The following is a 27979-nucleotide window of genomic DNA, read 5'->3' as shown; positions in this document are numbered from 1 at the left end:
TTTTAGAATTAAAGAAAAAAAAAAATATTAAAGCTATAACAAAGATTTCCAGTATTAAAACCACATTTATCGATACTATTTGAAGGTGTGCTTTACTTTGATTGTTTAGAGCCTCGGCTTTATACAAACATCACCCTATTTAAAATTGGCAACTCTTCTGCCGACAAAGTAACTACGGATACCCCTCAAAAATCTATCGGAAAAGATAATTTTAATGTTGAAAAACCTTTTGATTGTTCAACTCGACATAAAAAGATTTTAAGTCTAAAAAATAGTGCATTGTACAACAAATTATCTACACCATCCATTTTCAAGATTTTCATATGTTTATAGATCTACTTGATTTTAACCATTTTTTAAATTTAAAATTTTATAATTAGATATAAAATTAGATTTTGAGATAATCCTAAGAATATGTTACCTCAAAATTATATACCATGATAAAATTTGATGGTGCACCTTACCACTACTCTACGGATGCATCCGTAGGCAAACTGCACCCATTTTTTTTTAAAAAAAGCTTGTATTCGTTCACAGCAATCTAACATTCCTAAAAACACACAACAAGATACGGATTGAAGGAACTGATTATATGCTTCCAAATCCTTTCCCTCTTAAAAGCGACCCACCCACCACCAACTACCTTTGGCCTTCACTTGCTAGAGACTCAACCTACAATATTCTTCCACAAACCAAAATTCCCGGTTCCACCAAGCCTATCTAATTGAATTGAAATAAACAAACGTTAACCAGAACACTAACCAATTACAATAAAGGAAAGAGTTTATATAGAGGAGGCTCTAAACAATCAAATTAGAGCCACCTCAAAAAGTTTACTAGAAGAGGTTTTTTGATGTCTAAATATCCTCAAATTGATCATCTCGACATTAAGATACATAGACATAAAAAAACAAAAATATTTCAATTTTTGAAAATAGTGCATCTTATAATGCATTTTTGGACCGTCAATTTTCAAGATTTTCAAATTTTCATACATCGACTCAATCTACACTACTCAATCTACACAAAGATTTTCAGTATTAAAACCACGTCTCTTGACACTATTTAAAGGTGTGCATTACTTTTGACTATTTAGAACCTCGGCTCTATACAAACCACACCCTTACATAAAACCACCTGAGAGCAAGCATCACGGCCATTGGTTTTACCAAACAGTCATGAGTCTAAGCTCTGAATGGAACACTGCTCATGGTAACCACCATTGGCCTGGTACCCTAATAAGCCTGTTTCACAGACCAACCAAGCAATTTGAAGACGGCTTGGGTTAACAACCCGCAAACACGAAACTCTGGTTAGACCACAGACCAGATCCACCATCACGAACCTCGAAACCAACTAGACCAATCAACAGACCAACTTAAACCAGCCCAAACACCCAATTAGATCACTGATTGGACGAACCACCTACATGCCCTAAACCCCAATTAGTCGTTGCTAAGACCAATGACCATATGCCTACATACCCAATTAGCCCTTGGCATGAAGATTAAAAGCCCAAGCACCCAACTCGACCACTGTCAGACCCATGACCTCCAAACCTGAACCTAACATAACCATCATGGCTTGACACAAGCTCACCTTAACACAAACGCATTAGACCACTGAACCAACAACCCACAAGCCCTAAACCTAACAAGACCATAACCCAAACACTAAAAATACTCAACCAGTTTCATGGTTCTGGTCATCATGGCCATAAACTCATCTATATCCACGTACCCATCCCCATCACTATCCAGTGCTCTCACCATCCTTTGGCATTCCTCCAAGGTGCAGTTCTCCCCTAGCCTCCCCAGCGCCTTGAACAACTCATTTGCACCGATCCTACCATTCCCATCAATGTCAAACATTCGAAAAGCACCCAAAATCTCACAAGACATCACCCCCTTCCTATGCACGTCCATGAATCCATCAAAATCAATGAAACCATCATGGTTCTTGTCTACCACATCCATCATCTTTTCTGCCTCACGCTTATGCACCTCAGCCTTAGGAGCTGAATCATCCTTATCCAAAGCCTTCAAGACCCGAACCAATTCCTCCACTGATATTTTCCCATCACTGTCTGTATCAAACTTTTCAAAGACTTTTTTCATCTCCTCCCTGTTTGGTTCAAAGACTTTCAAGTCAGATACCAGTCTATCCTTCTGCGAAAGGCATCGTGAAGTTTTGATGAATGGCCGCCAAGTCCGGTTCGATTGGGAGAAAAGGAAATTTAGGATTTTCATCCTTTGATGATCGATATGTACGATACGTCGGCGGGGAAGTAAACCAGAATAGAATGAACCCTTTAACTCTCTGATGGCTTCTTATAGCGAATTTTACCTCTATTGCTTTGCCTGTCAAGATTGAGATTCTATTCAAAAAGCACCGATGGTGGCAAAGTAACAGTCCAGCACCGAAAGGATTTATCCCTAACTTCAGACAAAATCAAAGTCATATTCCTCCACCCTAAGATTTATCCTTTAAAACAGAATCAAACTCCCAATCCACCACCTAAAGATTTATCTCCAACTTCAAACAAATTAGTAAGTCACAATATTAACCCAAGAGCCCCAGAAAAACCCAAAGAACTACTGTAAATAAAAATAGAGTTCTATAAAATGAACCAAATAATGTCAGCTGAAATCAAATATGAGTATGAGTTTGATGAGACATGAAAGAGTAAATGAAGGAAAATAATACATTCCAGAATTGTAACATGTAATATAACACGGTTAGCCAGTTGCAATATATGATTGTTAGCTTGCTGAACTACTGATGCTCAAATATGCTTCATAGGCAAACATTTTATCAATTGATTTGCTCCCTAAGCAGGGTTTGTCCCAAAAAAATGATGCTCCGAAAAAGAAAGAAGCAGGGCAAAGCAAAAAAGAAGAGAAAAATGATAAAAGATGGAACAACTTTTGTGGCTGAGCTCAATGACTTAGGGTGGTTTCCCATTGTCTAGATCCTCCATTACATCAATGTCTCTCCGTGTCGTTATTTTCTGTACATATCCTGTAAAGAAAAGGCAATGAGTCAACCTACAAACTTCGGAAAGTGTATATGTATATGTGTGTATATATCTATATATATATATATATATATATATATATATATATATATATATAAAAGAAAACCATGATGATACTATAGATCCCTAAATTTTGGCTCCAAAATCCACATCAAAAATGGATTAGGGAGGGAGGATGCATGTCCACAGATGAGTCAGCAGACTCATCAAAACCGGTACACGCAGGCAATTAGAAATACTTCTCCTTAAATATAAAAAGATGTAAAAGCATTCCTGGTAGCCAATGAAGCATCTGAAATCCATATTTTCATTAGATTGGTCAATGTTTCAACCAGAAAATTGGAGAAAGTTGAACTGCTTCGACATAACATTTGGTACATAATTTTACCAAAAAACATATTAATAATCGAGGCATTTTGGTTCTCATGTAACATGTCGAAATAGAGGTTTGCAAGGCACTTAAAGCCCCAATGGATAATGAGCACTGTGAAACCCCACCCCCTAGGTACCACTCTTGGATCATTAGATTCACTAAAATTGTGTAGCTCAAAATATGACGTTAAAAAATATTTAGCACTTTGTAAATAAACTGGTCAAATATTAGTGTGAAGTTCAAATTTAAGGATCCAGCCTCTGACACAATCAAAATTTCAGGATATCTAACCTTCTTCAGAGATATAAAAGTTTAGGATGCTAGCAGAATCATGTTGGCAAATAACCGCAATAAGTTTTGATTCAACCCCTTTGGTAAGAATAACTAATGCAATATGACCAAGACAATACGTCTACACTAGAGATTGGGGTTGGAGTTGTGGTGGTAGCACCACTTGTGCCCCAGCTAAGGTCTAGGCTTCCATTCTCACCTAACGCATTAAAAACCACTAATGATTTCAAAAAATGGGTAGGGGCTCGTCATCCCTACGGAATTACCCAAAAAACTGTCTTGACTAAACCCGTTGGTTAAGAACAACTAAAACACAATGTGACTAAGACAATAAGTCTTGATTAGACAAATTGGAACAAATAGCTAGAACACAATATGGCTAAGGATGTTTAAGCATGCATATATAACAGAACTCTAGTCATGTGACAAAACACCTCTTGACAAAACAAATAACTAGAACACAATATGGCTAAGGATGTTTAAGCATGCATATATAACAGAACTCTAGTCATGTGACAAAACGGCCTCTTGATAAAGTACAAATAACTGATAACCTTGTTCGAAAGGACAGTCAAGGTTCTCTGTTCAGAATTCTCTCTCTTGAAAATAATGCTCTCTCTCTCTCTCTCTCTCTCTCTCTCTCTCTCTCTCTCTCTCTCAGATGCACGCACGCAATCTAAATACTCCGTGGGCATCTGTTGAATTGGTAGCCCGGTCTAACCAGGACAGACTCATTGAGGTCTCCTCCCTACCATCCACCATCCATTTGCAAGGTACAAAATGAATAGGGGATCACCACCCCACCATAATCACTTGCTCTTTACCACCACCGCTCGATCATTGATGGACCAAAACACCACCTCCCACCATAGCCCACCTCTCCACCACTGATGCACCAGTAACCACTTTCACACAAGTGCAAAAAACGGTAATCACAGATGTAGAATTCCTTCTTCAAAGAACCCAACCACTAGACAAAGACCCCATGCTTTTAACCACAACCATAATTCCACCAAGTAACTTGCTTCAAAACAGGAATGACACTACTCTTCGGCATAATTAGATTTTATGTTAGTACAATGTAGGAATTGTTAAGATTGAGAGAAAAGAGAGAGAGAGGGAGAGAAAGAGAGTAATATTCAATCACAAGATAAAGTAAATACACATGTTTTTTGACAATCTAAAACTTGTAGGGCACTGTGCCCTATAGGTACACATATTCCTGTGGGGGTTACACTATGGGTAGGTCAACATGCAAAAGAATTACAACAATTACATTAGGAATTACAATAGGTGTTACAGCAGGTTCTAATGGGCACGAGATCCATTATTCATAAGGGAAGGCATGAGGCCATAACACCATAACAGCCACTTCATGAGGCCCATTATGTATAGGAATTACAGCTGTTACATACGTTTAATGGCCATGAGCCCATAACAGTTGTGACACCCCCTCAAACTAGAGTATATATATCATAGATGGCCAGCTTGCTCAAAGTATCCTTGAATCGAACTCGATTAGAGGCATTGGTAAGTGTGTCTGCCAACTGATTCTCGGAGCGATGAAATGGAGTACTTATCGTCTTTGAAGAGAACTTTTCTCTGCCAAAGTGGCAGTCCACCTCAATATGCTTGGTTCTTTCATAAAATACTGGGTTCGAGGCAATATAAATTGCTGTTTGATTATCCAAATGTAGAGGATTAGGAGTTGATACATTAACACGAACCTCTTAAAGAAGAGCACGAAACCATGTCATTACTGCCCAGTTCTCACTTTTCCATTCATCATGGGATGGATTGTCTATGGAAGGCTCTTTCACTTTTCATGTGATATAACCTAATTTCCTCTGGCTTCCTATGAAGACTTTGGCAAATTGGGATTATTCTAAGTATTTTGTCCCATCTAGCTAACTATAGTGATCATCAATCCTAGGTGGTCAGGCTGACTACTTCCCAAGGAAACATTGTGCCTAATTTCTAACATTTTTCTTCTCTCTCAAACTCAAAACCGTACGATTTGGGCAAGAAAGCTATGGAATAGGTATTGAATATACTTGTATAATTTTTTTGTGTTGGATAAGTCAGAGAGTAGGACTTTTTTGAGATTAGGACAAAAATTACTTTTGGGAAAGGAAAGTGGGATAATCTTATTTGGAATATGAAGTTGCCGATACACCACAACTTCAAGCACAAGAAGGAAGAAACATCGTGATTCTAGGGTTGTTGTAAGTCATGGATATCCTAGGGTTTCAAGCCCTACTATGATACAATGTTAAGATTGAGAGAGGAGAGAGAGAGATAGAGAGTGATATTCAAGCACAAGATAAAGTACATATATGTCTTTTACACTCTACAAATTGTAGGGCAATGTGCCTATATATACACATATTCCTATGGGGGTTACACTATGGGTAGGTAGGGGTGGCAACAGGTCGGCTCCAGCTGGACTCGGACCCCACAGGTCCAAATTGACGATACCCGTACCCATACCCGATGGGTAATTTTGGACCCGGGACCCCGACCTGTACCCGACACTAAATTTTTCTCTCTCTAGATTTCTTCCTTTTTTAGATATCTTCCTCTCTCTTTCTACGTTCCCTCTCTACCAGTGGTTTACTCTCTATGATCTCTCTTGCTTGGCCCTGCTTTATGGCCCTCACCTTATGACATCTCCCTCTCTCTTTGTGCCCTCCCTCTCTCTCTCTCTCTCTCTCTCTAGAAAAACAGAGTGAGAGTGGTAGGAAACAGAGGCAGAGACACTCTATTTAGAGAGAGTGTGTTGGAGTATAGAGAGAGAGGGAGTTGAATAGAGAGACGAAGACTGAGTTTAGAGAGAGACAATGAGAAAGAGAGAGGGCAGTTGAAGATCGAGATCAAAGATATTAAGGAAAAGCAATCATGCCATGGAGCTTCTAATGAACTCAAGGAAGCTTCTGGAAGCTAGGGTTCATACCACCACCATCCAAGCAATGTCCAGGGAGCTGACTGGTCGCAGGGCCGCAGCAAAAGAGAGGGCTCAGGGAAGGATCCCTGTTGTTGTGTTTAAACAGGTTAATGGCGTCGTAGGGGGTTTGGGAGGCACGGGCAGCAAAGGACTAGGAGGTAGAATAGAGATATGGGGATTTCAGGTTTTCGCTTTTAGGATTCGATATAAAAAGAAATTTAAAATGCATATTTAGGTAGATCTTCAGGGGTGTACAGTATATATTTAGTCCCTCACATTATATACCTCAACAAAATTTATAAATTAAAATTTCGGGTCCGGGTACCCGCCGGGTCGGGTATAGCAGGACCCATACCCGGACCCGGGACTATCCGGGTATCCTTTATTGGACCCGGACCCTACCTGTTGGTCCAAAACTTGGACTCATACCTGGACCCATTTCGGGTATACCCGCCAGGTCGGATACGAGTCCATTGCCACCCCTATAGGTAGGTCAACATGCAAAACTATCTCAAAGTTTTTATGGAGAAAAACTAATTCAAATTTTAAGCTTTAGATAGAAAATATCTTAAAATATTAGGGAGAGAAACTATATCAAATTTTAGAGAGAAGTATCTAAAAAACGTTTTAGAGAGAGAAACTATTTCAAAAAATTTAGAGAGAAAACTACCTCAAATTCTAAATTTTAAAGAGAGAAAGTACTTGAAAATTTTTAGAGAGAGAAACTATCTCAAATTTAGGTTTTATAAAGAGAACGTACCTAACAATTCTTAGAGAGAAATTGTCTCAAATTTTAAGTTTTAGATAAAGAAAGTACAGAGAATTTTTAGAGAGAGAACTATCTCAAAAAATTTAGAAAAAGAATATTTTAGAGATAGAAACTGTCAAATTTTAGAGAGAGTAACTATCTCAAACAATGATTCAAAAAGCGGACCGCCCAACGCCTAGGCTGTCTGGACGGTTGATCCCGGGGCGGCCGCCTAGGTGGGTTCCGTACCGCCTAGGCAGCCGCCCAGGGGCGGAAATTGATTTCGGAAGGGGCAATTTTGGTTGTTTGTTTTTGTTTTTAAGGGCCAAAAATTAGCGTTTTGAATCCATTTGAACCCTAAAACTTGTTGGAGCCAATTTTAGAGAGAGAAAGCCCCAAAAAATTAGGGTATTTTTTCCTCTTGTCAAAGTCCTTCGTATGGATGATAGTGACAAACCTTCTATGGGGGCTACATATATGATGTTATGGAGAAATGCAAAAGAGAGAGCCCAAAATTTCAATGATGAAGAAACCCGCAACAAGCCTGTCTGGGAGATTATTGATGAGAAATGGGATAGCAGCTACATCGGCCATTGCATGCAGCTGGTTATTATTTGAACCCAGGTTTTTTTTATATTGACAAGGATATACAAACAAAAGACACAATTATGAATGGATTTAATGAGTGTGTAGAGGTGCTAGTCCCTCATCCTGATATGCAGGATATTATATGCGTTGATGAGCTGATAAATTACAAGTGCTCATTAAAGTCTTTTCGATGTCCAATGGCGATGAGGCACAGGGCCAAAATTGATCCAGGTATTAATAATATTCTTAAGTTCATCAAGTTCAAATAATCAAGTAATTCTATTATTTATTTATGATTTTATTCTATATCTTTGCAGCCCATTGGTGGAGCCAACGTGGGTTTAGTTCTCCAAATTTACAAAAGTTGGCCATTTGGATCTTAAACCCAACCACTTCTTCATCCAGTTGTGAGCGCAATTGGAGTACTTTTGAAGGAGTAAGGCCTTAAGGGTAATTTGTATAATTTTATAAATAATACATGAACCATAGATATTAGATTTTAATTCGTTTCATTTGATTTTGTTAGATTCATACAAAGAAAAGGAACAAGCTTGAATCAAAGAGGCTCAATGACCTAGTCTATGTCAAATACAATCGATCCTTGAAGGATAGGTTTGCTAAGAGAGATAAGAGAGACCCCATCAAATCAAAAAATATGGACCATGCTATGCAGTGGTTAATTGATGATGATGAGGTCGAGGGGCATGAAGGATTGACATGGGACATGGTCATGGATGCTTCAGGGACATCAGTTGACCTAGGGCCACTAGATCTTCTGCACAGATAAGAAGGATGGAGGAAGAAGAGGCTGATTCAGAAGAGACGGAGGAGGACGGGACGACTAATATGTTGAGGAGGGTGACGACTCCGTCGACTCCGATGAATATGATGCCAATGCAGCTGACCCAAGATTTTCTGATGATGAATGAATGATGAATGTTGATTGTTGAATAATTCTAAGACTTTGAACTTTGATTGAAGTTTTGTGTATTTCACTATTGAAGATTCTTTTGAGTCTTTAAGTATTACTTTCATAGTTTCATAATTCAATTTTGTTTTCTTCCTCATGGTGGTGTACTGCAATACTGGTGTGATACTATTTGATAACTTGCTTTGATAATTTGTTTGGTTGTAAATTTTAAGTTTGAATTGGATATGGAGTATGAACCGACTTATGGATTATTGTTATGTTTATGGAGTGTGTGCTAAATGCTAATATGTAGTATAATTTGAATTATGTACTGCAATACATATAACTGATACTGACATAACCGCACTGCAGAATCCTTATTTGGATTCAACTGGGCCGCCCAGGTTCTGGGCGCCTGCCTAGGCACTGGGCGGCCTAGACCCCCCAGGCTGGCTGGGACCCACCTAGCGCTTTTTAAAACACCGATCTCAAATTTATCAAATTTTAGATAGAGAAACTATCTCAAATTTTAAGTTTTATAGAGAGAAAGTACTTGAAAATTTCTAAAGAGAATATCTCAAAAATTTAAGAGAGAGAAACTATCTCAAATTTAAGTTTTAGAGAGAGTAAGTAATTGAAAATTTTTAGAGAGAAAATATCTCAAACTTTTAAAGTGGGAAACTATATAAAAATTTTTAAAGAGAAACTATCTCAAATTTTAAGTTTTAGAGAGAAAAAGTATTTGAAAACTTTTAGAGAGAGAAACTGTCTCTAATTTTTAGAAAGAGAAACTATATCAAATTTTAAGTTTTATAGAGAGAGTATCTTAAAAGTTTTAGAGAGAGAAACTATCTCAAAAAAATTTAGAGAGAGAAACTTTATCATATTTTAAGTTTTAGAAAGAAAAGTATCTTAAAATGTTAGAGAGACAAACAATATCAAGTTTTAGAGAGAGAAAGTACTTACAATTTTTAGAGAGAAACTATTAAAAATTTTAAGTTTTAGAGAAAGTACTTAAACTTTTTTAGTGAGAGAAACTATATCAAATTTAATAGAGAGAAACTACTTGAAATGTTTTTAGAGAGAAATTATCTCAAATATTTAGAGAGAGAAAGTATCTCAAATTTAATAAAAAAAGGCATTATAATGAATAATATAATAAAAATATTAAACGAAAAAATTAAAAAAAAAATGAAAATGTTATGCATCCATGTAGCATCCAAACAACCGAAATCTATTTTATAGGAAATAGATTTTTCCAAGTAATCCATTTCCATGGATCGAAATGGCCCTTTAGAGTAAACTATCTATTGCATCGTTGAGTACAAGAGATTTTTGCTCAGGTCAGGTTCTTCAAGTCCATGGGCACCCTTTTAAGGGAATGAAGAGGTTCTCGTCAAGGTTGAGGGCTCTCAAAGAGTAAATTTATATACCTCAACAGTGAGATATCCATTACTAGCTAACCAAGTATTGTCTGACTGTCCAGCCTATTTTTTCCTTTATTATGAGAATCTCAATTACAACAGTAGACATGATAGAGATTCCAAAAGGACTATCTTCAATAACACAAAATATGAGAAGTGTGTTTGCTGGGTGAGCTGATAAGAGCAGTGTTCAAAAACTCCATGACTCAAGCTCGATCTCACCCGAGTCACTTGGACCAGATAGGGGGTGGCAGGTCTGGTGGGTCATGAACCAGAGGGGAACCAAGTCTTAGGAGCAAAACCAGCTGGGTCCCTATAGGGATCCAGTTCTTGGTCCCTCTTTCACGAGCCTATGTGTCCGGGCCATATTCACCCAGGACTTAGCAAGTCTGGCAGAGTTTTAAAACTAATGGTTTTGGACAGATGAAACAAATACCATGTTTCAGCCAAGAGTAGACTAAGGACCCAAAAGAACCCCATAAGCCTATTTTCAGCCCCTTATCATTTGTTCACACCAGGTTTAAAATAATGATGATGATGATGATGATGATGATGATAATAATAATAATAATAATAATAACAATAATAATAATCACCAATTTGATAATTCTGATGAATCATCAAAATTCACATTTCAAGTTCAAAGAACTGCTGATCCTCGGATCAAGTAGATCCAAAGACTAGTCCCAAAAATAAATGGGAGGTTGGAATTGATGGGGTTTAAGGATCGATAAACAATTGGCAGTTAATTACAATCTTTATGTTGAACCAAATGTGACCCATAAGGCCACACTTGTCCTTTATGTATGGTTTTGTACCATGCTTATGTTATATTTATCTACAGCTCATATGCAGACGTCTATGAGCAATGTAAAAATATCCTAGGGCAGTTTCCATAAATGCTATAATTAAAAAATATGCGAAACGGAGCTGGAACTGTAGTTGTTCCACTCCTTCCCTTTTTTTTCTGTCTTGTTTCTCTCCTTGAACATTGTTGTGTAGGCTAGCACTAGTCCAACCCTTTCTCATCAAATAATCTTGTTATAAAATGCTATCAGAGCAGTAATCTTACACTGTGCAGCTTCCATAAATATATTTTGTTGCCTAGATCTATGAATCAAATCCTAGAGCAGACATCATCACTACAAACTATTGATATCTCCTGCTCAAACACCTTTAAACCTTAAATTTATTTAGGACTTTGCATTGGCACGTCAAGCTGAGCTTTTGGCATACATTTTGAAGGAGCCTCATATCTAATTAAAAGTTCTTCTAAAGGAAAACTGGGTTTTCACCCTGTTTCTAGGGTTTTTGAAAAGTACAACCTGTCTAAAACTTAATCAAATCAAAATAGTTGTGGATGTGATTCATTTTGAGCATTCCAATTTTCTGATCGAAAGCGCGTCAGGTTTGTCTTATCTCTTAATATTTTTATTTTTGTGCTGCTTTCCTCTATTTTAAAGATTCTTCAATGCCTTCTACCAAAATATTTGTCTTGCTGATGGATCGACCACCTCAGCTCTCAATGTTACACAGGTGGACCCTTCCTTTGTCATATGTTCTCCTTATGTCGTTAATTCTCTGTTAATCTTCTTCTCTCTGTTAGCAGCATTACCAAGACAAGAAATTTCCCCATAATCTTTTATCCTACAAATTGTATCTTCAGAATCTGAGGCCTGAGAGTAAAATACGATGAAGCAATCAAATGGTATATACTAGTTTGATAAAAATATCAATGGATTTCATGATGACAAGGAAGGAGGGGAAGAAGTTGTGAATGTATTAGTTGTCCAAACAATATTGTACTTCTTTTTCTCGTACTAAAAGTCCATGTGACAAGCTATTTAATATGATTCATTCTGATGCATGGGGCCCAGCTCCCGTTATGCTTTCTATTGGTAACATGTAATGTGGTAGTTTTATTGATGATTTCTCTAGTACCACATGAATTTACCCTATTAAATCTAAAGATGAACTAGTATTTTTGTTTAAAGTTTTTCATAAAAATGATTGTAACTCAATACCATGCTAGACTTCGAATTCTGCACTATTACAATGGAATTGTTTGCCAAACGGCACATGACTGAGCACCTTCAAGGAAACAGTGTTCCTTATCAATAGCTTTCCCTTCCATGCCACAACAAATTGGGGTTGTGGAGAGCAAGAATACACATCCCCTTAAGGTAGCTAGGGCTGTTATATTTACTACCATGTGCCTAACATCTATTGGTGTTCTATTTTGGGAAAGCAAACCAGGCACAATCAATTGTTCTAGCATCTTAAGGTCCTTAGATATGCATGTTATGCCCATCTACCAAAAAGTACAAAAGATAAGTTGGAACCTAAGAGCTTTCGAGTGAATCTCTCTAGGACATTTTTTAGCATAAAGGATATAAGAGTTTTGATCCTAGAAATAAAAAGTACTACATTTCAAGGAGTGTTACATTCTTTGAAGATGCATCATATTTCTTTGAGGACCCCACATCATCGTCTGATACGCTTGAGGGGAAGATTGGAGTGTTTCACGAATTTCCATTATACCATATGCGCCACCTGAGTCATCACCAGACAGAGTGAGTATCCCTTCCCTCTGACTTATGACAAAAACCTAGTCTGATTGATAAACAACATTAAGATCCACAAGATAACCCAGCTTTTCCTAATAACTCCTAGCAATCAGGTCACAACTGAGGTGTTACCCTATGAGATTCTAATTTACTTATTGATTTCTGAAAAGAGAATAAAGCCTCATCCAATTGATAGATTCGTTTTCCTACTCAGCTACCTCTCCCTCACAATCTGCTTTTCTTTTTGCCCTTGAATCTGTTTCAAAATGAGAAACCTTCTATGAAGTAATCATCTGTCCTGAACGACCATAGAAGATGAGATAATGGCACTTAAAAAGGCTAGATTTGGGATCTGGTTCCTTTACCTGCAAGAAGGAAGACAATAGGTCTCAGACAGCTGTATAAGATTAAATTGCTCCCAAAAGGAACCATAGATCAACACAAAACCAAACTCTTGGCCAATGGCTTTACCCATTGTTACAGAGCCGATTACAATGAAAAATTCTCCTGCAACTAAGATGGGAATTTTTCAGGTCCTCTCTATTGCAGCAAATAAATATAAGGAATTATTCCAATTGGTAGTCAAAATTGCCTTCCTCCATGGAAATATCAAAGAAGTCTACATGCAGCACCCACCAGTTCTAGGTCACAAGGCACCACCATGCCTTCTATGTAGCCTTAAAAAAGCCCTCTATGGTCTAAAAATCTCCTCAAGCATGGTTTGAGAAATTCAGCAAAGTCATGATACATGTTGGATATTAAAATAGCTTCCATATTATTCCATGTTTGCAAACAAACAGAGGCAAGGGACTACATTTTTATCAGTACTAGGGATGATACTAATAAATAAATAAAAACAAGGAATATTTGTGCACATAACTTGACATTAAGGATATGGAGTATGCTTAAATAGGTTTTGGGCATTGAGGTTGCAAATTCGTAGAGGAATTTTTACATCCCAAAATAAGTGATGGAGGGCAAAATTATTCTTATTTTTTACTTTATTCAATTTCAAAGGATGTATATTACAATTTTTGTTTAAAGGTTTATTTCTAGGGCTTTTAATTTTTTAGGAATTCTATATTTTTTTTTTATTTCATGAGTACTATTCACAAGTACTATCCCCGAGTACTGTTCATGGATACTGTTCACAGGGGTAAAACTGTCATTACGAATTTTAAGTTTAAGTTAGGATATATGGGTCAATGTATTATTTGTTTGGACAATTTTTGTACTTGGAACCAGTGTAGGAAAAATCAAGCAGTTCAAATCGGAATCGCCCGGTAAGATCAGAACTGGCTACTGGTCAATTCCGGTTTCGATTGGTTTTGGTGACCAAAGTTTTTTTTAAAAAAAAAAAAAACAATCATAAAAAATCCCATAAAATAAGGGATTTTGTTTGTAATGCATTTTTTAATGTTTTCATCATTTTGGTAAAAGATTGGAAATTTTTTTGGCCATTAATATTTATTTTTACATTTTTCACCTTTTTTAAAAAAATTCAAAAATACTCTTGGGCACAAATTGATTCTTTAAAATCCATATCTTTCATTAATTTTCAACCTCATTTGGATATGCTTTGTTTAATCATGCTTTAAATATACATTTCATATTTTATTAGATTTTTTTTGTATTTTTTATTTTTTAACATTTTTTTGACTGCCTTGGACATGTCTAGTTAGGCAGGTTGAACCGGCCGATTTACCGGTTAGTACTGAGTAACTGCTTCCGGCCTCATGTCCGGCTAACCGTTTTGATTCAATTTTTCCTACACTACTCGGAATATTAAATTATAATATATAAGAGGTGTGTAGGGCTTTGAGGAGGCTTTTACAACCCTAGCTGGAGGTATGGAGAAGAAACCCTAGGTTTCTTTGAATTATGTTTGTGTTTAGCTTCGTTTCTTGCTGATTTTATTATTCCCTCAAATTTTCATGCATCAAATTGGTATCAGAACCTGCGATCCATATGGATAGTACTGTAGCATTGTACTGTCGCATCAATTTTTGTGCCCTAGATCAACAACAAAGCCTAGATCTTGTTGATTACAGTAGGTTTCTCTTGATCATCTGCCTAGGGTTTGTGATTTCGACGATCCCATGGCAGCAAAAAGGGGTCGTGCAGGGGTTTTTAAATATCTCTGTGATCCCAGAGATGAGAGAATTGAGGAACTCGAAAGGCAAATTCAGCAGCTGATGAAGCAGTTCGCAAGCCCAATAATGGACAAGAACAGTGATCTTTCAGCCCAAGAGGATCTCAAGTACAAGCCTTTTTACTTTTGCACTCTGCATGGGGAGTCGAGTGATGAGGATAGTGACAGAAGACCTAGATTTGGGTAACATCATTTTATGGTTTTCGATTTGAAGGATGAGATCTTTTATTTTGACACAAATTGCATAAAAAATCAGCAAGTTGTAGATTGGGATTCACCACTAATTTTCGATATATGCTCAAATGAACAATAATATCTCTTAGAGGATCCGATCTATGATGAGGATCAAGATGATGATGAGGAGATTTTGCAAAAAAATATGGAAAGAATGCAGCAGCAGGACTGATCCAAATCATGGCCTTCGAAGATCTCATTAATATAAAGAAGGTAGAGCATTTAAGAGATTTAGGACATTGGAATCTTGTTAACACAGTGGAAGTATGGTTGACTGATAAATCGCGAATTGTGGCCTTGGTTTCAAAGAGTAATGAATTAGAAGAAGAGAATGCCTCTAAAGGCCAAAAAAAATGAGTTTGAAATATCTTACATGATTTTCAATGGGAGTTCAAGAACAGCCGAATTTGATAAATTTGCATCGACTCTTCAATATACATATCAGGATCCGTTTCTTGAGGAATTCTCTTTACCATGAATAATATTTGAGCCAACAAAGAAAAACAAAGTTAATGAATGTGCTATGCTGAATTCATCATAGCACACTTTAAAACTCAAGGATGAGTTTTCTCCAACCAGTACAAAATGATGGAGGGCAAAATTATTCTTATTTTTTATTTTGTATTCAATTTCCAAGAATATGTATTATAGTTTTAGTTTGAAGATTTATTTCTAGGGTTTTCTAGTTTTTTGAAATTCTAGGGTTATTATATATTTTTATTTATTTCATGCGTACTATTCATAAGTAATATCATGATTATTGTTTATGGGTACTGTTCACAAAGGTAAAACGGTCTTTACAAATTTTAAGTTAAGTTAGGATATATGGGTCAATAAACTATTTGTTTGGATACTTCTTGTACTTGAAACATTAAATTATAATATAGAAGAGGTGTGCGGGGCCTTAAGGGGGGCAATTCCACATGATTTTTAGAAATTGAAAGAGAGAGAAAAGCTTAGGCTTTTGCAACCCTAGCTTGGGGTATGGAGAAAAAACCCTAAGTTTCTTTAAATTATGCTTGTGTTTAGCTTTGTTTCTTGTTGATTTTACTGTTCCCTCAAATTTTCATGCATCAATAAGTATACCTTAATTTTCCTATATCAATAAGTATACCTTAGACCTCCTTAAGAAAACAAGGAAATAGGAAACTCTTCACATAGGCTCCGGAGGACCCAAATTTCAACCAAAACACAAGTATGATACTTCATTGAAGGATGTTGTTCAATATTAGGGATTAGTGGTTCTATTTGACCATTAATCACCCTAAAATCACGTCTAAAGTTAGCTTAGTGAGCCAATACATGTGTGCTCCATACACTAGCCATCTTGAGGCAGTCTATCACATCACACACTACTCGAAATCATTTCAAAGGCAGGTGATACTCATGCACCACAATGCTCGCATTAATCAATGTGCATATACGAATGCAGGTTAAGAAGGATGTCCTCTTCATAGGCAATGCACCACTAGCTATTGAACTTTTTTTTGGGAGCAATATTGTTACATGGCGTAGGAAAAAACAAAAGGGAAATTTTAAATAAAACCCTCCCTTATTCCTAACTTTTGAAACGACCTCCCAATTTCTTTCCTTTTACGTGCCCCATTACTTTTATTTAAACTTCAACTAACCCCTTCCCTACAACTCAGCCTGCCCTTTTCATTATATTTGTCTTTTTTCGAGTGCATCATTATATTCTCTTTGATTTGATCCTTTTGAAGTTCATTTATTCTCTTTGATTTGATCCTTTTGAAACCCCTTCTTTCTCTCTTACCACATCTAATAATTTCCCCTAAACCATTGTCTTCTCTCTTTCATACTCCTCTCTTATCTCTTCTCTCTCCTCTCCTCTTCTCTACATCAAATCCACTTGCTTCTCCATCTCTCAATTTCCAATGCCGGGCAATTGATTTTTGACAAACATTCTATCCAAAATCTACCTCAATCTCTTCTATGACAATAGTTTCAATCAATGATTCAAAAAATGGATCATGACCCGGATCGAGGCAACCCAAAAACCGGTCCGGATTAGTGAATAGGCGGTCTAGATCTTCATTGACTGTGCGCAAAAAGTAGTGAACCAGCGAAAAACACATGCAAAAACAATGAACCGGCCAAAAACGGGTCCGGATCGATGAATTTGCATTTTACTATAGCAAAACGACATTTATTACTGTAGCAAAACATTGTTTTACTGCTGCAAATAGCCAATTCTCTTCTAAACCCAGACGACTCCTATAGTTTGATAGAATCGACAAGGGTGACTAATTCCTTGGTCGGACCAGGCGATTCGATGCTGACACGACGTTTTTTAAATCACTGGCTTCAACTATTGGTATTGGACCATCAGAATTTTACAGCATTTTGGAAATAACAATGACATACATTTGTTATTTCAGGTTTGTGGGAAAAATGGATTTTTTGTTGACCAAAGTGGCAGGAAAACCTGCAATAGAAACTGCAACACCAGCAAGCCTTTTTCCCTCAATAATATTTCTCCCATTTTCCTGGTTAAAATTAAAAGCATAATTCTTAGACCCAGTTTACAAATTATCTTTACCTTATACCTGATCAGAATCAATTTTCTCTACAATTCGCCCCCAAATTCATCATCATTCCTTGGGCTTCAAATGGCCAGGTCCAAAAAACTTTGCCACACTTTATCGAATATCTATCTTGATTTTCAATCAAGCCCAACTAGATGCCACACCTTCAAGGGAGAGACATTGGACAAGGCTTTGCATTCTTGACAACTTAGAGAAGAGAAACGCAACTGGATACGAGGAAATAGTAGAAACTTGGACTTTTGGTTGGCTTGCTTGGATTGGGAATCAAGGTTTCGTAAACTAGTGTGAGAAAGGAATATTTTGCTGAAAATCACTATCAATTACCTAAAAGGCAGGTCATGAGCTTCCAAAAGGTACAACATAAATTAGTTACTCGAGAATTAGTATGGTTTACAAAGAACAGCGAGAAACTACGTACGTGAAAAAAGAAATGATGTGACACTCTAAGCTTCAAGATCTCTTAAAACAGCAGGAAGAGAGATGATTTTTCTACCAATTTTTCCATGAATCAGGTCAGTTTTCCTTGGCTGAAATATCCGGCGATGCCGCCATGTTCTAGGCTAATTTTGCATGTCAAAATGGAACAGAAAGAAGAGAGAGAGAGAGAGAGAGAGAGAGAGAGAGAGAGAGAAGGAGAAGAGATGATTTCATGAAAAGAAGAGAGAATAAAGAAGAAAGTAGAGAGAAGAGAGAGGTTTGTTGGAAGACGTGGAATAGGATTGACAGAGAAAGAAGGAAGTGCTTAAGGCTTGGGAAGAATGAACAAACTTCATAGCAACAAAATCAAAGAGAAAATAATGAAAAGGGAACAAGTTATGCGGAAGGGGTTGGTTGAAGGTATAAATCAGTATTCGCAAACTCGGCCGGTCCAACTCAGAACCGGCCGATCAAACCAAAACGGGGCACTTGCCAATCTGATTTTGACCGGTTTTGGTGGTCCGACCTAGTATTTTAAAAAAAAATCAAAAAAATTATATAGAATCCCAAAAAATAAGGGATTGTTTATAACGCGTTTTTTTAATGTTTTTATCATTTTGGAAAAGATTGGAAAGTGTTTTGGCTATGAATACCCTTGGGCGCAAATCGATTTTTTAAAATCCATTTTTTCACTACTTTTCAACTTCATTTTGATGAGCTTTGTTTAATCATGCTTAAATATACTCTTCATTTTTTGGGATTTTTTTGTATTATTTTTATTTTTCTAACACTTTTTGGACAGACTGGGACTTGCCTGGTTAGGCCGGTTGAACTCGTTGGTTTACCCGTTACTCGGACCGGGCCCTTGGTTGGTTTTCGAGGGCGGTTCTATTTTTTGAACACTAGTTTATATAAGAGTATTAGGGCTGCTTGAAAGGAAAGAAATGGGGAGATTGGTTTTGAGATGTAGGACTTAGGCAGGGTTTCATTTGACAATTTCCCAAAACATGTTGTCGCATGCCTTTGTGAAGAAGCAAAGTACCACGCTTTGGCAGCAAATTCAAGTGAGCATGCATGGTTCAGAGCATATCGCAAAGACATGGACTTTCTTCCTTAGAGGTTTGTCCCACTCTATTGTAATAATCAGGCTACCATCTATACAACAACCAACTCAGTATTCCATGAGTGCACAAAACACATAGAAGTTGATTGTCAGTACGGGAAAGGGGCAAGAGTCGTGGTAGTAGCAACCCCCACTCTAGTCACCATGTTGTGGTTTCCATTCCCACCGCTAACACCACCTCACTAATACCTTCAAAAAGTTAACTCCTAATCTACTTGAAAAATGGGTAGGGGCCTATCTTCCCCACTGAATTACCCAAAAAAAAGTTCATTGTCAGTACGTGCATGACAAAGCTCAACACCAATGGATGCTCCGTGGGAAACCCTGGTCGAGAGAGAGACCTTCTATCCTTTTCGAAATGGGAATTCAAGACTCCACCTTTGCAGAATCAGTGGCTATATTGGAATGTATTAGCTTGGTGGCCTCATTCAGATTTGGATCTAGGGCCACCTAGGTGGAAGGAGAAAACAGGAGTTGATCGTAGCATGGGCTTCATAGAGAGCACAAAGCCCTTGGCAATTTCACCACACATTTGACCAGTTACATCTTTTGTGCAAGGATTGCAGAGTGAGCTTCTGCCATGTTCATAGAAGTGCGAACCAGGTTGCAGACTCCTAAACCAAGCTAAGGGTAGTCAGTGCAGGCCAGACAGCAGGCCTACAGGTAGGGCCTTTAACCGTGCCTCCCCCTCCTCTCCCCTTTGCTTAGAACCTGAGTCTCTCTCATCCCCAAACTACCATTGCTCTCGGGCACAGATCTTTCTTATATTTTCTCTCTTCTGCCCTACACCCAATCATACCACTAATCTCAAACCTTAGTCTCTCATCTTTGCCCCTGTCCTAGGAAATCCTCCACCTTTTCTCTCTCCTCAACAGCCTCATAGCTTCTCCCCCAGTTTCTAACTCTACCTCACTCAACAGTAATCCTTGGTAATTCATCTTTCTTCTTACACTCTAAGCATTAAGCATTTTCACATATACTTTTCGGTACCTCTTCCAGTGCTTCTCTCCTTCTGGAGGAAGAACTACATGGATAAAAAATGGAAGTAAGTGGAAAAAGCATGAAAGTAGTTGGGAACAAAAGGAAGGAAAAGGAGGAAAAAGAACAAGAAGAAGAAGAAGAGCGAAAAAGGAAATATTTAATATTATATATAAAAGAAGAGAGAGAAAAACAGGGGGGGGGGGAGAAAAATCCACTCATCATCAGAACCTTTTCCTAACTATTTGGGATTGGCTAAAATTTACTATTGCACCCTTTTTTATATTTCTACATTTCTATCCATTCCATTAATACATTCTTCTTTAAAGACAATCACAGAGTCAATCCCCTCCCTTCTCAACAACCAGTAAGACTTGTCATCCCTATTTCTCAACTTCACATACTCTCACTCTTCTATCTCTTTCCCTTCCCCTTCCTCTCCATCCATTCAAGCTCACAGCACAAGGATGACAACCACTTGGAGTACATCATTAGCAAGGTGCACTGGAGTTCCAACTCCCCTAGAAGCTTACCTCAGTAACTTCTCAGTTTGGTTTCGCCACCTTATCCTCCTCCTTCCTCCGGCTACCTCCAGACAACCACCCCTTTCCACACACTAAGATTCCCTACAGAGTACAGAGTATATAAGATTTCCAGTTTAGGTCCTTTTGATTTTAGTATTTGCATAACTCCTTGTACTGGCCTTCTATGGCCTATTCTTTTGTAGTCGGCTTAAAAGATTTTGATGGGTACTAAGAGACCAATTTATGTATAGAGCTCTTGGTCTGTGGGCAGCCATTTTTTGATGTAAATACTTTATTTCAATACAGTTAAATATTCCCTCAAGAGAGAGAGAAAAAAAAAAAAAAAAAAGAGAGAAAAGAAACAGAAAAATCAAATGTCATCTTCCCTCCTTACATGAGAACCTCTGAACAGCCTGTCAACATTTTTAATAAAGGAGTTGGTCACTATAACATTATGTTTCATAGTTTTCAATTTTTTTCACAGCGTGACTTTTTTTAATGTAATTTGGTCGATGCCTTCAACTTACTTTAGATCAACATGGATCAACAGTCTGAGCACCCAGTTCTCGCTTCACGAGGCCCAAGCCACACGCCTCAAGGCCTCTGCTCCAGCCTTTGCACCAGGATTTTGTATCATTTAAGCTTATGTAGGGCTCTGCCCACGTTTTTACGTAATTTTCCCCTTTGCTTTTCTATATTATTTCTTCTTCTTTTCTTATCTCTCCCCATCTCAACTTATGTTGTCAAAGCACCCAATTTGTGGGATTGCCATCTTAGGTTTAGATAGATATGTAATTCTTTACTCTATTAATACAGTCAACCTATTTCTCAAAAAAAAAACATGGATCTAGGGTGCATTTCACATAGAAATGACTTTCATTTGTCAAGCAATAGCTAGTTCATCTAATTTTTCCTTCAAATATCTAACCTTTTTTTCAATAATTTATAGAAATATATCTAGAAATGAGAAAAGGTAATGATCTATTATTGTAGCAAGGATTATTTCGTAAATATTTTATTTTATTTAATTATCTTTTTTGCGTGGAGTAGAAGTAACTGGTCTTCACCAATTAGTCTTGATACCAAGCAATTATTCCTAATTTTTCAGAATTTCCTTTATTTCACTTTTTTCCCCCTACGTTTATTCCATATTTTCCCTTTTCTAGCATAAAATTGCTTTTTTACATGTTTTGTGTGCATCTAATGCATTTAAGGATGCCAATCTTCACCAAAACACATTCTGTTTGGGTGCAAATCATGTTTCTATAAAAAAAAAAGGAAAATCAGCAATTTTTTTAGTAACATATATTTTGTTTTAATATATGTGTGTTTGTTTGCATATCTATTTTTTGAGAATTTGTGCTAGCATGTCTAAAGCATTTAGTTGTGCCAATCCCCACCCAAACACATTCCATTTGGGTGTAAATAATAATTCTTTGAGAAAAAACTGGACATTTACAATTTGGGAGGCTTTAAAATGCTTTCCGGATAGCTTACATGTGTGTGCACTTCTAATACATTTAGGAACACCAATTCCCAACCAAATGCGTTCTGTTTGACTGTAAACAATATTTATTTTAGAAAAAGGAGACGAACAATTTCTTTGCCATTGAAATGCATGTGGGTGTGCATATTTGGGTTCCAAGACTAATTAATTGCCACTCGCTACTTGCTATAGCTTTCGATTTGGGGTATGTCGTAAGAGATAAAGGATCTCGCTTGGGAAAAATGATTGGATTGTATTTTATGCAAAGGAGTTGAGTGGTGGTATGAACCACTTGAAACATCACCAAACAAAGGTGAGGGGTGATGTGGCGGCTGTAATAAGGTGCCAATGAACGTAAAGTAACGAATGCTGGCAATTGTCACATTGGGAAAGGCGAAGAAGACTACGAAAAAAAGAAAGTTGAGGTTATTGGAAGCCAATAATATGCACCTTGTCACCAGAGGGGGAGGATGAGTTCGAGGCTCAACTCAAACTTTCATGCAGAGCAAGTTTAGAGGATATATATGGCCAACAAAGCGGGATGTGGAGGTTCAAAGGATGGGTTTCCTCAAGGGCACTCGAGCAATGTGGCGAGATTTAGAGGTCAGGAGTCCTTTAGGCCAGCTAGAGCCACGTTGTTGACGATATGAGGGCAGCACAGTGGATTCATTTTGATCTACTGGCATGATGGAGAGGGGAAAGGAGTGAGGAGCACAGGCTAGATCACCTCCATAAACCACTCAACCCACCCATCGAATGCAGCCTCCGATGGTCGACTTGGCCCATTCCTTTTAAAATCATCATCAGAAGAGACCATCAGGTAAAGTTTCACTATAGCTGTAAGGATGCATGTGATAAAGGTGATTGTGAAGTTCTTCTATGATGTTGTCTCCTTTCAATATAATAAACATTGACTTCCAGATATTCCACAACAGCTAATGCAGGGCCAGAGAAGAAAGCCTCCCATTGCATACGAGCTTAGTCAGTTCTGCTTAGGAGAGGACGTGGCTGAGGTTTACCTATACATGGATGACTACAAAGCTATGTGGCAGAGAACATGAGTTACCATTATGAGAAAATCGATTAATTTCATGGTATATTGTCCACCGGGGACAACCTTCCATACTAGTGTGGACACTATATCTCACATAAGATCAAGAGATGGAAGCTATTGTTCATGCTATTGGATGATGTGTTGAAGCTTATTGGTAAGGAGTACATAGTCCTAGTCATAGCTGAAATGCAAAGAACTATGGAAATGCAGGAAAGGGGTTGATGTGGAAGAGGAAGAGAAAGCATTTTGGAGTCCTTGTGCATACCACTACATCGACCAAGCGCTTCAAGTTATTGAGGAACTGAAGCAGGTGAAAGATTATGTTAAGAAGGGGAAGACCATAACGAAATTCACGTACAACTATTCATGGCTATCAGCACAATGAGGCACTACATAGAGGGTGGGGAAATGATTAGACCAACCATCACTAGATTTTCTAGCTCGATTTATTACGATTTGACATTGAAATAGCAAGCTAGCCTTAAAACAATGATTGCCTTAAATGAATGATCAACTCCCATCTCTCAAGGATTCGGGCTGCAGGAGAAGTTGAGGAGATAACAAATGGTTAAACGTTCCAGGATAGGTGTGAGCAAGTTGTAGCTGCTATGGCCCCTCTTGTGGCAATCTTGTATTAAGCAGTTGATCGTGCAAAACAGGCCATCAAAGTTATATGCACTTCAAGAGTAAGGGAATAAGTGGTTACACTGAGCAGATAATGGTATAACTATTAAATATTAATAACTATAGCCATTTGGATTACAGGTGTATTTATTATGTTTATGCCATGCTGATGGTTCACATAATTAATCACAAGTATTTGTTTAAATGTGGTTGTAATCTAGGTTTCTTCTTCAATTCAGCATACTTCTATGCTATGTACAACAAACCACCTCAAGATCATAAAGGCAGGTCAGATATCGAATCAATAGATTTGCGCAAGATGGAACAGCTCAGCTTGAAGCTCTTAAGGATGTAAGAGCTCTTGTGAAGAACTTTCCCCAACTTAGGGCATTTATGTAAGCAACATTTGTAAAATAGTAAATCTCATTGTATGGATATGCAAGGGAGATTTACAAAAGACCTTATTATCTAACACTAGATTCTAGATTCAAGTTAACTTTCATGTTACTTTAGACCTAAATTAGATCTCACATTCCACTAGATCCAAATTAACTATCAAGTTCTTATAGAGCTAAATTTTTCTATTGCACATCTATTGTCATTTGACTCCTTTCTTATAAATACTTTCTCCTTTTCCAGCAAAGTAGTGACAAGTTCACAATAGTAGAGCTCCCCACCTACAAAGAATTGCAGTCAAGGTGCCAAGCCAAATGTATTGCCCTACAGGGTGTGAGCAAAACTGGAGTACATTCTAGTGGATCCACAGGCCAAGGAGAAAAAATTTAGTTGTGGCCAACCTTCTCAAGCCGGTCTATGTCCATTACAACCTTAACCTCTCAAAGTTCCAGTTGAGGAGGGAATGTGAGAATACAACCCTATCAATTTGGGTCACATCTTTGTAGAGGATACGAATAGAGTGTTTGATGGAAGTGGATTCCAGCTCTCAATAAGAGGGATCTAGAAGGTTTGGGGGGGAAAAAAAACGTTTTGCAGTCCATGGATGAGGAAGGTCAGGAAAGTGGGAATGAAGATGTACAAGTTGGATTCCAGCTCTCAATAAGAGGGAACTCGAAGGTTTCGAGCCCATTGATGAGGAAGGTTAGGAGATTGGGAATGAAGATGTACAAGTTGGAGCAGGCATACGATTTGACAAGCAAGGGGATTATGAAGAGGCCAATGAAGCAGAGGATAGTGAGAGACGAAGTTGTGAGAGCAAGCAAAAGCATTGTGGTGGAAGTGAGCACAAGTGTTAGACTAGCCTTTGGGACATTAGTTCAGGAGCAGATATCAAAGTTACCCAACAATTAGAGTCACTTTTGAACCATTACAGAGATAGTCGGTATGACAACGATGATTCCCTTCATTCACATTGGTTGTACTTTAAGTCATTTATGTCGACCGTAGTTCGAGCCACTTAGAATGCATTTACCTGGTATGTTCCTCTCAATGTGAGTATTGCTATGTGCTAGCATAGAACCACCACATAATGTATGGCACTTGCAATTAGTGAAATAGGCCAAACTTGTTTACACCCTCAATACGTATAAGTTTTCTAGTTCTTTGTCCAAATATATGTACAATTTTTCCTCTCATTTTTCATATTTATTTCCCTTCTGAGCATTTTTTTTCCTTATATGCTTTCCTCTTTTGGGGATTCAAGCAAACTCGCCGAGCCAACTTGCAATGGGCCCTGCTCGAATCAGGACTCAGATGTGGGTTTCTAAAAGACTAGATATGAAACCTAAAGGAAAGGAAACTTAAGGATAAGGGAATCAGATCCATCCAAAAGGCCTTGAGGAAAAGAAGGGGAAACGCATGACTTACAATGAGATGCTAGTTCAAAGAACTTGGGTATTGTCAAACTTGGATATTAGTTCCTTTTGTTCTATAATTATCTAGTTACCAAATTGATTCTCATTGCAAACGCGAAAAAGGCTTGCAAATAGATCAAAGTGATGAACATGTACGTATCAATTTTTCACGAGTCTGTAAAACATGGGAAGGAGAGGTTTTTCTTTTTCTTTTTTCTTTTTCCTCTCTCTTTTTTTTTTTTTTGGAAGCCTTGTGAAAAGTATAAAATATACGATGGGAATAACTAGCATGGATATCTCTATGTTACTTACAACGGGCAAAACACCTAGTTTGATTGGTTAATGATGGAAAATAAAGTTCTAACAAGCGAACACCTTCAACATATAGGACCTAATTTTCATAGCATGTGATGTTATAGAGATAGAAACTAATGTCATTTGTCCAATGACTTCACTCATAAGAAATGGCCATATTTCAATCTACTAGTTTCACTATTTTGTAACGAAAAGAAAGTATAATTGATAAAGAACCATTACATTTTATTTATTTATTTGAGAAAAAACCATGTCAATAATTTCTTACATAACAATTTCGTAATCATTTCCTACGAACCACATTGTGAAGTTCTCCTTAATAAACTAAAGAACAATGAAACATCATTTTAAGAAAAAATGAGGCAATAAGATGAGATGAGCAATACCTATTCCGAGACAAGGGATGCATTTGCATACAGTCTCACGCCCCTTTTTATTGTAGTAACTGACATAACCACTACCTTGACAACTCCTACATTTGCCAGTCCATTCATATACAACTTCCTTGCAGTCCTGTAGCACCCAAAACATGCTAAAAAATGTGTGATAAAATCTTTCATAAAAAAAGAAAATGAATTCAAAAAACAAATTCACTCCTCTTTGTATCGATACACATAGGAACCATTCCCATTGCTCTCATTCAAAACAAGTTCCACTGCTGTGTAGTTCACAAAATGCAATTTCTGATAAACATATAAGTAAGATGATATATTAGACCAATTCTCATTCCAATCCTGATCCAACAACTAAGTAAAGACCTCCTGAATAAAATATTCAATTAAAATATAAAAAGTTAACAAAAACAAAATATCTAAGCCCGAGATACCAGTTCTCAGAAACTAACCCAATTGACAATCTCTCAAAAGAAATACGTTAGCTGATGATAAGACTCAGAGAATGGAAATTGCCGGGGAACAAAATAAAATAAGAAATTTTTATAACAATGCAAATATCTGATCTTTTAATGCTTTTTATTCAAAACAAACCCAATTTAACGTTCTCAAAAATATAGAAAAATCAATTGTGGTGACAAAAATCAACTATTGGAAACTCATCACGGATAAGCAGTGAACCCCAGGCGCAAAATGCCAGCATTCAATATTCACACTCAAATTAAAAATCTAAGAATAAAATAAAAAGCAAAAATAAAAAACTTAATAAATACCTGGACTTGAGGGTTACAACGAAGGCGAGCATCGATTTCTTCAGGAGAGACAGGGGCGGAATCAGGATAAGTCATGGGAAGAGGAAGAGCATCATCCTTGCTAAGGTAGCTCTCCTTATCTCGAGCCCACTTCTCCTTGGCATTTGCCCTGATTCCTGAAACTCTCTTATTAGGGTTCTCAGCTACCATTCCATTGCTCTCTGAATCTTGTCCTAACCTAAAACCACCAAGTGCTTCAGCTGCAATGCCCTGAAACCATGAGGCAGCACCAGCTGAGAACTCTGCTCTAACAACGAGAATGGATTTCTTGGGCCTGGACATAAACAGAGGAAATGGACGTCTAGTGTGTAGGATGGGGATTTGAGGGAGAGGAGAGAAAGGGAGAGAGTGCGTCAACATTTGCTTCATGAATTCAGGCCATTTTTAGTTCTGATTGCCTACGAGCAATAAATCCCACTCTCTACTGGTGCATGGCTGCATGCGGTCCTCTCTCTCTCTCTCTCTCTCTCTCTCTTATGCGAACACAGAGACACAGAGCAGCAGTGACGCGCGCGAAATCTCGTTGCACTCTCTTCTTGTACGGTTGTACCTGACTCGAACCGCCTGCACTTCGCAAATAGGAAAACATGGTGTAGGGGATGAATCAT

General features: G+C 37.6%; 2 protein-coding genes across 3 annotated transcripts; both read right to left on the bottom strand.

Moving 5' to 3' along the window:
• Nucleotides 1–1031: 1031 nt before the first annotated feature.
• Nucleotides 1032–2329, bottom strand: LOC18425107 (putative calcium-binding protein CML18). Its single transcript, XM_011630929.3, has one exon. The coding sequence runs from the start codon at nucleotides 2247–2249 to the stop codon at nucleotides 1674–1676; it is 576 nt and encodes a 191-aa protein (XP_011629231.1). The 5' UTR covers nucleotides 2250–2329; the 3' UTR covers nucleotides 1032–1673.
• Nucleotides 2330–2686: 357 nt separating this feature from the next.
• Nucleotides 2687–27979, bottom strand: SCO2 (protein disulfide isomerase). Of its 2 annotated transcripts, none has more exons than XR_016054481.1 (3): nucleotides 27333–27979; nucleotides 26554–26699; nucleotides 2687–3021 (listed from the first exon to the last, which is right to left on the bottom strand). XR_016054481.1 is itself a non-coding variant. In XM_011630930.3 (3 exons), the coding sequence occupies exons 1-3, from the start codon at nucleotides 27738–27740 to the stop codon at nucleotides 2948–2950; spliced, it is 609 nt and encodes a 202-aa protein (XP_011629232.1). In that variant the 5' UTR covers nucleotides 27741–27979; the 3' UTR covers nucleotides 2687–2947. The 2 variants fall into 2 exon arrangements, 1 of the variants encoding a protein (XP_011629232.1); XM_011630930.3 differs by having other exon boundaries at nucleotides 26554–26680.

This window comes from Amborella trichopoda, chromosome 4 (genome assembly GCF_054954075.1).
Source record: "Amborella trichopoda isolate Santa Cruz 75 chromosome 4, AtrichopodaSantaCruz75HAP2 v2.0, whole genome shotgun sequence".
In the NCBI taxonomy this organism is placed as follows: Eukaryota; Viridiplantae; Streptophyta; class Magnoliopsida; order Amborellales; family Amborellaceae; genus Amborella; species Amborella trichopoda.
Note: the sequence above shows the minus strand (reverse complement) of the source record. Positions and strands in the feature narration are given on the sequence as shown.